The sequence below is a fragment of the Colias croceus genome, chromosome 22 (genome assembly GCF_905220415.1).
Source record: "Colias croceus chromosome 22, ilColCroc2.1".
Taxonomy (NCBI): Eukaryota; Metazoa; Arthropoda; class Insecta; order Lepidoptera; family Pieridae; genus Colias; species Colias croceus.
The window spans coordinates 5,695,202-5,708,701 of record NC_059558.1 but is presented as its reverse complement, the minus strand read 5'-3'; the positions used below and the strand labels follow the sequence as shown (position 1 = coordinate 5,708,701).

Genomic DNA, 13,500 nt, shown 5'->3' with positions numbered 1-13,500 from the left:
CAAAATAAATATACTGGTAAAAGACACATTTTCATAATTAATAGCAAGCATGACCATGGGGATTGTCTGATGTCTCATCAAAATTAAAAAAAATTACATTTGTCAAAATTTTATTTCATGATATAAAACACAATTCACAATAATAGTAATTTAATAAATGTCAATATCGTAACTAACACACAAACATACATTAAAACACAGAATAAGGACCAGCCAGAGTCACTTAAGTCAGTTGATAAAATAAGGCAATGAATAATTATAAAAATGCTACCAAAACTTATTAAACATTAAACAGAGCTTAAATCTATTCTTACGACCAGACATACAAAAATATCATTTATTTAAGAATCAATGGATAAAACATTTAAATACTAAACGCTAAAAATTATCAGTCAAAGATCTTTAGGAAAGAGAAGTCTTATTCATCCACTACATTTCTTAGGGCTTTTATAAGGTGAGAATTTCTGCGGAGTCTTCCTTGGCGACCGTCTCGGCGACAACATTTCTTTCTCTATCTCTTCTCTCATAGTATCTCTTCTTTCTTTCTGTTCTTTTACTTCTTTTCTTTCGAGTTCTTTCAACTCTTTGTAGGCTTGTTCTAGCATGCGTTGTTTCCACTGTTCGTAAGGTTCAATTTTCGGTTCAGAAGATTTCTCATCTTTAGCACTTGTATCTATCTCCATTTCATTTTCGTCTATAATTGAAGTAATAATATATTTTTATCAATCTATTGGTTCTGTTATAACATTTTTTTTTTTGAATCAATAAGTGAAAAATATGTATGTAAATGTTAACAGGCAAACTAAACTCGATTATTCAAAATTTTGTAAGTATAATCGAAGAATGTCTATGTCTTCTGTATGGTTTTTTTTTTCAGCACTCATAGACAAACATAGACCAAAATTCAAATACAACAACAACAAATCAAATAATATGAAACCACTCACCATTTACTATCTTAATTTTAGGTGGTCTCCCTCTTTTCTTAACAGTCGTAAATTTTTCGTCAACAATTTTTGTCCATTCTGCATCTAACTTACTCCACTGTCCTGGTTTCAGTCTTGATTTTTCAATTAATTTACTTTTTGTTATTTTAACTTTATTTACTCTGTAATAATTAAAAGCATAAAGAAGAATACAATTTCAAGAGTATTTATTAATTATAAGTGCGATATTTTATTACAGTAGGTACAATTCAAACTTAATGGCGGCTCGGATCATCGCATGATCCGATGCGCAGAAAATAATTTTAGATATTAGCGGGACGATAAGGGACCTGTGCGCACCTGCACTCGCACCTAACACCTAACCTCATATATATTATTATATTTATATATTTTTTATGCCACAATTTAATTTTTTGTTTCGAATTCTAAGATCCCTGATTGTTTATCGATTTGGTAAGAAAATATTGGTAAGTTTCTTGTCCAAGATTCATAATATGTAGTAACTTAATAAAAACAAACATACAATAATTGATTTTCTGAAACTAGTAATTATAATGAAATAATTTACCTGCAAGCTTGGTAAACAGCCATACATACATATTGTGGCAAAGTTAGATCCATATCCTGAAAATTAATAAAATATATATAGAAAAGAGATACCGATACATCCTTAGTTATCTGAGTTTAATACACTTAACATTACTTCTCTTTTTCAACTTTAATCAGTTCTTAGGTAACAAACAAAACAATAGTTAACTTATATCATTAAAGCGTCTTTGATTTGCTTCGTTACAAAACTAGTGTAATAATTATTTCATACTAGCTGCTCCGCGCGGTTTCATCCCCGTAGCTCCACTCCTGTTGGCCGTAGCGTGATGATATGATATAGCCTATAACCTTCCTCGACATAATTATGGGCTATCTAACACTGAAAGAATTTTTCAAATCGGACCAGTAGTTCCCGAGATTAGCGCGTTCAAACAAACAAACATACAAACAAACAAACTCTTCAGCTTTATAATATTAACTTATAGATAATAGATTCAAACACATACCATTTTCGTAACGTTTTGATACTCCGTTAGGATATTTTCAGCCAAGTTCTGAACACCCGTACACTGCATGATTAAGCAAAGACTCGACACTGTAATCTTGTCATTATTTAGCTCAAGTAGGTTTTCTACAACTTTCCTGCAATTATTGTAGCTTGGAGCTTTGAGACCAGAATATTTAATGGCTGTTTTCTGAAAAATATATTAATGTTATATAAATTAAATTAGACTTTTTTATACAGGTAATGTTAAGTTGAAGAATGAACTTTACTTTCTGTAAATGTATACAGGATTTTTGTAAGGACAAATTGAACATTTTTTCTTGTATGAAAATCATAAAATATTTAAAATTCTGATAGCCATTTTTGCATATTGAAAAATATTTATTAAAAATTAACCTCCATATCAATATAATGTGTAAATATTGATACAGAGAGGATAATTTTTATTATGATTTACGAAATAAATAAGATAAAAAATGTGTGCGTGTACTAGTGTACACACGTAAGTGAAACTTCTTTATGACCTTATTTTTCAAAAATTTACTATATGCAACTTTACAGAAATATGTGTATAAATCATGCGTGGAAGGGATAAGAAAAAGATGGCGTGTAACGGAAAAATGTCATGCGTAACAAAAAAATGTTACAATAAATTTTTTTCCAACCCCGATAAAGAAGTTTCACTTCAAAACAATCACACTTTTAATTGATATACTTTTAATGTCTTTTAAATCAATAAACTATTTTTAATCTATATAAATTCGTCAATTGATTTTACCTGGTCCAGATCAGCACTAAGCATTGAAGCAGCCAAATCCAAACAGATAACAACTTTACTTGTATCCGTTAAATTGATTCCTGCTGTTGTTTTTGTTTGTAATAAACGCTCAAACTCTGCTGCTTTACTGCAAATAAAATAATATTATACTGAGTGGAATTGAAAAAAAAATTCTATGCTGCTTTCAAATCATATTTTTCACCTTTTTAATTGTGGTAAGAAATATAATTATTTTATTTATTACTACTGATAAGACTTAAAATGATTACTGAAAGTATTTTTCTTACAAGTAAAATGATTTGGAAAGAAAAGACTTTTTCAAAACTCCATTGTGCATAAAAATTCATCTGTTGTTGTTCAGTTGGGTCTTTAGTGGTCTTTTATTTTAAGATGAAGTTAAATAAGGATTAAAACCATAGGAGATAAATGACTCTAATCATTATAATTTAAAATGATTTATAAAATAATTTATAAATATGTAATAAGAAACAATAATACCTTATTACTTTTCCCTCCTCTGCCAACCCCAATTTAGTTGCTAATAGTACAAGTGTTTTAGATGAGGCCATTTTAATATATTAAAAGGAAACAAAATAATACTGTGCTGTAGTTTATTATTTTCATATGTTTCACAATTTCCTACAAAGTTTACAAATTTTAAAAATATTTTTGATTTCGCCGCTCCATTTGAAATAGACGACACTTGACATTGACATAATTGCGATAACGTTATCGGTCGAATTTTGACGTTGACTCGAAACAGACAACAGCTGATTTTATTACATAATTTATAGTCTATGAATGCTGTAGAAAAATCACAAGAAAAATGAAGAGCAAATTTTTAAAGTTATAGACAGTGCATTTTAAGAATAATGAAAAAATATTTAAAAATTCGATTATGTATAAGATTATTCCTATAACTTCATATCCACGAATTAAATTTCTGTAGTGAAATATACCGCTTATGTGGCGACAGCGGACATATTGTGAACTAATGTAAATGCTATAAATATCATAGACGTGCTATATTTTTTGTAAATTAATCTTGCAAAAATAATTATTTTAAGAAATTCCTAGAATAATTGCATTTATATCGCGTATTTACAAACTCAAAATTTCTTCATTTAAATTTATTCTTGACCACGCCCCTTTATCTGTAGTCAACAACTAGGAATGATAAAACACCTCTTCGTAATCTCACAGGCGACATGTTGATTTTTTATGTAGGTTCTGTGAAGCCGATACGGATCGCTGTCATCGCTACAAAAATGTCTTTGTAGTTATCAGGGTGTAGGTCATTTAATTGTAGACTAATAACAAAATCGTGCTATTTTTTGCATGTTATAAACGTTACAAAGATAAAGAAGAGGATTAGATCCACCCGAAATAGGGGTGTGTATAAGTGATGTTCTGCCGAATTAAAATCGTATCAAAATAATCCAAAGCTATTTATAAATAATATTTTCTCATCTTTTACTTATGTTCAAACGTTAATAGTAACGTCTGGTCTATAATTAACTTGTGAAAGTTTATAAATATTTTAGTATACTATGGTGGACTAGCTAGTTGACTCGGGTCATTATATTTGAAGGTTGCCATTTTTTCGTGAGATAAATTTGTTTTTGGTGAATATTGGGCGTGATCACATCGTATCCTAGTGTCAAGTCCTTGCGCGCGGTCAAATAGCAAAAGTGTCAACTGTGTTCGCCGTGGAGTGTCGTAGTGAAGTGCTGTGGTGTTTTCAGGTAGCTATGCAATTGGTGTCAGTTCCGTGGAGATAATAAGAGTGTGGTGATGATGTGGGCTCAGTGATTGAATACAGCGGCACCACGGCTTCCTCTGTGGCGGGTGGCGCGAGGGGAGCAGAGTCTCCCTCGCAGGCCAACCAAGACACGGTGGATAACGCCACTCCCACCTGTTGGTAAGTTCTATCTCAAATCCTTAGCCTATTCGTTTCAAAAAAAAAAGTCAAAACTCAAAAATGGAACATTATTCTAAATTCTAACCTAAATATAAGTTGTTATTCTTACATACTTGCAGCTATATTACATTAAATTTCAAATTACATTGTAACAAGTATTCAGTGAGTTTATTATTATCATAATTCTCTTATCTTTAAACAGTTATAAGTGAGTTTTGTTATTGGTTTAAATTATGCCAATATGTATGTAACATGTAATGGTAATAATAAAAATAATTATTGGAAAGAAGATTACACAGATGTATGGGATAACAGCGAAGTTATAAGAGCATGATTTACAATTTAAACTCCATGAATATCACCCGATTTTGAAACATCTGACATTCTATTTTGGTATGTATGTGTAATTTATTAAAATATCTTGTAACATGCTAAACACATATTAAAGAGATGTTATCTAGTTTAGAATAATATCAGTCTTATATTATCTAAGGGAAATATTCTACAGCTATGTACAAATTAACATAAGTCAAAAAGTAATTAAACATTTTCATCTAATTATTTCCTCCTGACACAGGTTTTTGTAAACTTACTAGGAGGACTCATCCATTTTCTGTATATGAAAACTGTGTGTATGAGAAATAAATATATTTTCATTTTTCATTTTCAATTAGGTATAGTTTCATCTATAGTAGTAAACTAGCGGTCCGCCCCGGCTTCGCCCGTGGTACATATTTCGCAATAAAAGGTAGCCTATGTTCTTTCTCAGGGTCTAAAGATTGTCTGTGCCAAATTTCATCAAAATCGGTGCAGTAGTTTATGCGTGAAAACCATACATACATAATTACATCTGTTTCACTGATCAGTTTTCTTTAGGGACAAGTAGGTGATCAGCCTTCTGTGTCCTACCAGACCGAGACATTTTTTTTTCTTCGTCTCCACTGGGAATCGAACCCAGTACCCCTCGGTTCTATGCTCACGCGTCAACTACTGTACTAAGGAGGCGGTCACACAGAAATATAAGTATAATATTATCTTAAATATCACCAGAATTATCAAATCCAACCTATAAAAACATGTAGAAAAGAAACCTTTAAAAAGATCATAAGATAATTTATATACTGTTCTAATTGTTTATCTGTGAGCAAAAACTTGTATCCCCTATAGAGATTGTGATACGTGAACTATTTTTGTTACAAATATCATCCTTATCTGTGCTGTGGCTTACCTGTAAAAGTGTAATAGACAGACAGTTTTTCACATTTGTATGTATACTAGATACCTATGTCATGAGCATTTAGCAATATTGCAAGAGCAATTATTTCTATAGGTAAACTGTTATTCTGGTATACAAGCTACACTAGCTGAGCTCCATGGTTTCACCCGCATTGCTTCGCTCCTGTTGGTCTTAGAGTGATGATATATACCCTATAGCTTTCCTCAATAAATGGGCTATCTAACACTGAAAGAATTTTTCAAATTGGACCAGATGTTCCTGAGATTAGCTTGTTCAAACAAACAAACTCTTCAGCTTTATAATATTAGTATAGAATTGTCAAGCATAATCTTAATTCCGTTTTCCCTCCTCTCGTTTCCATTGGGTATAGTTTAGATATTCATGCACTAAAAAAAGATTATTATAGTAGAAATGAACCACATACCTAGAAAACAGGAGATACAAAAAACTGAAGTGATTACAATATGCGTAATTAGGCAGGCTCTCAAGTCGAAATGACCTTCCTAAAATTATCATTCTTTTATTTCATACACTAATTATGTATTTAAATTTGCTGCTATTTTTAACTCGCTATAGCCTGTACAAATATAATTAGAAATTTTTGTTTGTAACAAAATTGATCTTATTATTATGTAAACCGTTTAAGGAAGGTATAGGTACTTTCTCTGTAAATTCACATGATATGAATAAAACATCAAGAACACATTAAAATTGTTTTATAATTAAATTGTAAATAACTAATCTATTAACTTATTATTCACAAATCTTTAAACATATTATTATATAATATCTATCTATTATATCATATATTATAAAAATAGACATATATAGACATAGATATATATGTGTCATTATAACAGAAATGTTTTAATATATAAATAATTGAATGCAATCAAATCAACATTCCACACAATTACTTATCAACTCAAACTTGCAGCCATGAAAGAAATATTAAAAATATCAAAACAAACAAAATATTAGTCCACAGATAACATACATAGCAACGTGACATTTGCACAGATTAAAAATAATAACTAGTAATATAATGCAGTATTTATATAATAGTGAGTCATTTTACTATTTTTGTGATGTTAATTGTTTTAGTCGGTTACAATCTAGTTTTAATGAATTAAACATTGTTGTACATGTTTGATTTACTATGTGAAATAATGTTGAAACTATACAGTCTATAATAACAAATTCAGCACTTATATGTAACATATTTCAGCATTGATATAATATACAGGTATTGATATGAAATCTTACTATGTTACCAATTTTAGGTGTATAAAAAAATTATTAGGTATTTAAATAGTATGCCATTTTCTGTACATTTATTTAACCCCTAATTTGTAGTCAATTTTACAAATATTTTAATTCCATATCTATCAACCACCTATCAGGTTTGTTGTAAATTGTGCCTTTTCAATATATATATAAAAATGTTTTCTATAATTTGTGCCAATAAGATATTATTGTAGAATTTATATTCTTACATTGAAAAATCTTCTATAAAATGTATCCTTTATCCTCAAATCAAAAATGTCACCAACTCCCATTAGGCACCTATAATAATTATTTCAATTAATTGTTTCCTATTAGAATTTTGGATAGTTAACATTATATATATCACATGGACAAAACAATGACTCATTTTATCCTATGTTGATTTGTTATATTGAATAAATAGAGATGGAGATATTTTGTTCTCTGTCACACTGCCAAATATCTGTTGAACACTACAAATCTCTTTCTGTCATCACCTGCCTGTTAATTGCGTCATACATAAGATGTCATGTAGGTAAATAAGTTGCCTTCCTAAGGGCGGCCTATACCGACGCGACCGCTTCAAGCAATTGAGGCCGACACGACGGCTTGAAGCAGCGACCGCGCGGGGAACTATTATTTCATTCACTGCTGTACACGGACTGCTCGAGTCGTCGCGACCGCTGGTTTGTAGCGACAGCTCGAGCAGTCAACGACCGACCGCTCGAGCCGTCCGTGTACGTCGCTCAGCCGTTAACTGCTCGAGCTGCCCGTGTACCCGCTCTAAGATGATTCCGAGCATACCACAATAATTATAAGTTTTTGTAGTAATGGAGGATTGCCTAGATGCTAAAATATTTACTGCTATTCAAGAGAAAATTATATTTTGTTGTATGTTTTCCTTTATCATTTATTTGTTAAAATAGCTGTAAAATGAACATAAATATTTTTTTTAATTTGAAGTAAGTGGGAATTATTTTGTAAGTGAAACTAGTTAAATCTACACTTCTTTCTACACTAATATTATAAAGAGGAAAACTTTGTTTGTTTGTTTGTTTGATTGTAATGAATAGGCTCATAAACTGCTGGACCGATTTTAAATATTCTTTCACCATTCGAAAGCTACATTATCCACGAGTAACATAGGCTAGGTTTTATCCCGGAAATCCCACGGGAACGGGAACTATGCGGGTTTTTCTTTGAAAACGCGGGTGAAGCCGCAGGCGGAAAGCTAGTACCTAATAATTTCATGGAGTTAAAATAAATAATAGTTAGGTGTTTTGATATGTGCAGAAGTTGAATGAATTAAAAACAGACCACTGGTATCTGGGTATGTGTGATAACAAGATTACAAATAACTAAAGTAATTAATCAACTAAGCTAGCTAGAAATTTCCACTAATCCTGAGAATTATGTCTAGAATTTTATTAGCCTTAAATATTTACTTTATATAGGTAATAGGTTGATGAAATTGATTGAAAATATTAAGCAATATGCATTTTATATGCAACTCCATAAAGCACACATTTCAATGTAGCAGATATTTTAATTATGAACTAGCTTTCCGCCCGTGGCTTCGCCCGCGTTGTCTAGATTTGTTAACAAATGATGTGTACTTAAATCTTCCTCAGGAAGTATTTAATCTAGTTATCAACAAAAAATCGCATCGAAATCCGTGGCGTTGGACTAGGGACAGACAGACCGCATCAAGCGATCTTCTAACTATAACTACATAGGTACTGATAAAATATGTATCTATATTGTTTTAAAAGTGTTAAAAATATATTTAATGTTGGCGAATTATACTATAATACCTCTACTCCCGTAAACACTTAACACTGATAATAGTTTTGAGAAGCTTAGATTGAAATTTGTATACGGTGAACAGTCGTAGCAAGATTTCGTGAAATAAACATGGTCATCCAGTATCACATAAAACAATAAATTCTCAAATCGTCTGTAAGCAGTATTAGGTAAATATCTAGGAATGAAAAAGACGGTAATTGACCGCTACTGAAAAATACGTCTGACGAATAATTTGGGCATTCCCAAATCCCAATACACATTGCATCCCTGATCCAATTTTACCGGATTGTAAATGCCGCATTCTTTGAAACCAGACCGACAACCAAGGACCAAAACGAGCAGTTGTTAACAATTCTGACGAAACAATCACAAGAAGGCAGTTTCTCGTAAATCACCAAATAATGGCACAGCAACAGCTGTATTATACAAGAGCATGCCGTTCATTCATCAAATGTTTGCTAAAAATAATCATTGACATTCGCACTAGAGCTTAATTGCAAGGCAGGAATTATTTTTAGTTGGGCCAGCCTAGTGTGTTTCCTATGATGCATCTATAATTATAAAGCTGAAGGGTTTGTTTGTTTGTTTGAACGTGCTAATCTCAGGAACTACTGGTCTGCTTTGAAAATTCTTTCGTAGGTAGATAGCCCATTTATCGAGGAAGGCTATAGGCTATAATATATCATCACGGTAAGACCCACAGGTGCGGAGCAATGCGGGTAAAACCGCGGGGTACAGCTAGTTGTTGATATGTTTTTTTTGTGAATGGTCATGTGACTGAACTAGACGTGTGAGCAATCACCGAGCGTTGTAATAATGGTTTATTTATTTACTAACTGATGCCCGTGACGGTAACTATCTATGTATCTGTGAATCGGGTTTATGATTTCAATAAAGCATGATTTGGCTGTGATGCATGATTTTCAATATAAAATTTATGGCTTACGACATTAATTAAATATTTAAAGGCGGATACGAAAAATCGCTCGATAAACAGTCGACTAACTATAGGTACCTACGTGAAATATGTTTGATTTTAGGTAGGTATGGTGAATATTCGTTCTAAATTTTACACTTCGTGAATAGGTACTAAAACTATATCGTGTTACCTTCTATGTGTGATTCTTCTAAATGGGTGTGTGCTCAGCAGTCATTGTGTGAAGAATTAACACATAATATACAAACTTTCGCATTCATAAAATTTACTTCTAGGATATATGTACATTTAGATTGTTGCCTTTAATTTCTATTTTTACCTCTATCAGAAATACAATTATAAAATGCTTAACGAATTCACTAACTATCAAGTTGTAAGTTAGATGTTATAATTTCTATTTTTAGATTCTCAAGTTTTAATGTCCCATTACGTTTGACTTCTACTAGTTTGCATGTTTTTGCAATTCGATTGAAAGCAGTTTGGAAACTAATAGCTTCTTAGAAAAGAAGCAGTAAGATTTTAGAACCTTGTTGTTCATTCATTTTTCGCGGGAATTACATACCTCGCATGCGACGAACAAAAAATTCAATTGAGGATGTTGTTTTGTAAATTTTAAGCTGTAATATAATAATGTGACACCATTATAAAAACTATCAGTATTGTATTAATCATGAAGAAAATCGTATCAATAAAACCTTATTGTATATATAGAACCTAATTATTCAATACCATAAAATAATACCCTCAAAATAATATAAACGCGAGAACAAGAAAGTTTGACGCACATTCGAATGAGGTTACATATGGAATGCATTTTTATTTTATAATTAAACGAAAATAACCTTATCATTTGTGATATTTTTAATCTGTGATATAAAAACCATGAAGCGATACACATGGATTTTTTTCTGTTCAGCATCGGCACAGATTTTTTTCGTTTTATAATTAACTAGCTTTCCACCCGCAGCTTCGCCCGCGCAGTCAAAAACCCGCATAGTTCCCGTTCCCGTCGGATTTCCGGGATAAAATCTATCCTATTTCCCGGGGTAAAAAGTAGCCTATGTCCTTTCTCGGGTATCAAAATATCTGTATACCAAATTTCATGCAAACTGATTCAGTAGTTAAGGCGTGATTGAGTAACAGACAGACAGACAGAGTTACTTTCGCATTTATAATAACTATTAGTACATTTGTGATATTTTTAATCTGTGATATAAAAACCATGAAGCGATACACAATATGGATTTTTTTCTGTTCAGCATCGGCACAGATTTTTTTCGTTTTATAATTAATTATTCAAAATTTGGTATTGGTAACTCAAATATCTTTGCCAACTAATAGAGCTTTATCCTCCATTCAAAACTTTAACAACATTTGGCTTACATTCCAAATATGGTATTTTTTGTGTCCAATGACTCGTTATTTCCCATTTGTATGATGCGCGGCGGTCAGCATGTAAATCCGCGTCCGAATTCGCGTAAGTCGGGGCATTATTACTCTATGTAATTTTTTTAGTTATATTGCTGTATTTGCTATTGGTGTATTTGCTGGAGTTTCTGGATACGCGCAACAGTTGAAATCATGTTTTACACCTATACCTATCTTCATATAGTTAAATGATTGTTTAACATCTGTGGCATTTCAGTTGCGACGTACGTATACAGAATACAGCCCGTACAAGGACACAAAAAGTGAAAACATCGATCGTTGAAAAATTATTAAAAAAGACGTCTTAAATTACTTATTACATAAAGTTTATGGTATAGTTGCTTCAAATCTAAGACAACGTCAAGTCGGGAAAAAGAATTTGTCCTCAAGCAGGCAAAGTGACCGAAAAACAATGACTTTCCCATACATGGACATGTGACATACTCTGTTTTTCACTTTCGGTACGGACAGCTAGTTGAATGTACTGCGCGTGCGCAGCGCTGAATATTAATTAGGCTTTAGTAGTATTAAAGGCATAATAGCTTCTTGCTCAGTGGAGGTGTCTATGGTACGTTTGAATGCTACTTTTGGGCGGATTTCAATTAAAAAAATCGTATGGTGATTGGAAGGTGATTGGTGGCCTGATTTCACCGAGTTTAAAAATAAATTTGATTGTAGGGTAGTTTAAGTGTCTATAGTTTTTATTTACTTATATATGTCTGTAAATAAAATCTGAGTTGTAGCTAGAGCAAACTCGGTAATTGAATAATGAATTAACTGTACTTGTGCTCTTTCGAAGCCACGAAGTAAATAAATAAAGCTTTTTTTGTTCCATAAGATACAATTTTAGTTTCAATTACAGTTTGAGTACATTAATAGAACAGTTTAGAATTTAGATACTAATCAAGTTAATATAATTTAATAAATTTAAGTACTAGTTAGGTTTCTATATGGACCCCGTACGGGTTTAAAAGCCTCCCCCAAAGAATGCCACTGCCTGTCTTGGGCTAAGTGAAGCCAGGAAGAGTCGCTAGTTAGTATCTATATTTATTTTAAACTGAGTCCATAACTTTCTACTTGCTCTTAATTCGTATGCATAATATTGGAGTTATTTTTTTTTTTATTTCGATCCCACATTTGACAATTATTAAGTTATAAATAAAAGGAATTAACCAAATAAAAGTATTAGCACAATAAAATTATATTATGCACATATAAAGTTATCAATAAGCAATAAAAAGTAAAAACGATAGCGAAAATATTTGCTGTTTATAAGAAATTTATGAGTCACATAATTTTTGTCTTGTAGTAATTGCATAATTTTATAAAAAAAAATATTGAGAGGTGTCATGGAACGAAGTCACTGAAATAACTAGCTTGTTTTCTTTGAGAGAGAGAGAGAGAGAGGGACAGACTACATAATATATAGCAAAATTGTCATTAAAATTTTTTGTCTTAATTTTTTCCGTCTCTTTTTTCGCAACGCGCGATAACGAAATTCGTTCCAAAAATTGTAAGTACCTGCTTTATTGTATATACAGTATATGCTTCGTCCTACGTTATTTACGAATATAATTCAGAAATATTGGTAATGGGATACTAGAATTGTGACAACTATTGCAATATCTCGAAGTATCCAATAACAAGGTGTACTATAAAGTTTGTAAGGAAGAATGAATCGTCGATCCTCTTTACTAGAAAACACCTCGAGTATGTTTAAATTTTATTAGGAGACAAATTAGGCAGATTATGATTATGATGATATTGTAATTTGTAGATAGACATCAAAGAAAGATAGCTATAGGTAACTATTATATAAATGAAAATATGAAATAATGACAAACCCGTATTTATCAGCGGGTTTAAAGTAGTATGAAATATCCAATAATACTGCGAATTGAATACTTTACCGCATTAGCATCAAGAGAATAGAATCTTTACTTACTTCTGTAATTCTTTATGTACCAAAAGATTTCAACGGTACACTTAAGTATACACATAATATTGTGTTCTATTTAAATTTCCACCTACATATCCCAACTAGGCAGTTGGGATATGTAGGTGGAAATTCTGACTAGGCAGTCTTGTTACGTTAGTTTATCATATTATGGAACACATACGTATAC

General features: G+C 31.6%; 2 protein-coding genes across 3 annotated transcripts in view; one reads left to right on the top strand and one right to left on the bottom strand.

The window, feature by feature from the left end:
• Positions 1–128: 128 nt before the first annotated feature.
• On the bottom strand, positions 129–3,502 carry LOC123701904 (origin recognition complex subunit 6). The gene is made up of 6 exons (XM_045649520.1): positions 3,278–3,502; positions 2,780–2,906; positions 2,003–2,191; positions 1,516–1,571; positions 948–1,108; positions 129–694 (listed from the first exon to the last, which is right to left on the bottom strand). The coding sequence occupies exons 1-6, from the start codon at positions 3,346–3,348 to the stop codon at positions 423–425; spliced, it is 876 nt and encodes a 291-aa protein (XP_045505476.1). The 5' UTR covers positions 3,349–3,502; the 3' UTR covers positions 129–422.
• Positions 3,503–3,871: 369 nt separating this feature from the next.
• Positions 3,872–13,500, top strand: part of LOC123701901 (guanine nucleotide-binding protein G(s) subunit alpha) — a 36,039-nt gene continuing 26,410 nt past the window's right edge. Inside the window, exons 1-2 of one of the 2 annotated variants that reach the window (XM_045649518.1) lie at positions 3,872–4,069; positions 4,525–4,700. The gene's annotated coding sequence lies outside the window, so the exon portion shown is untranslated. Of the gene's footprint in view, positions 4,172–4,524; positions 4,701–13,500 lie in introns of both variants that reach the window. The other variant, XM_045649517.1, reaches the window with a different exon arrangement.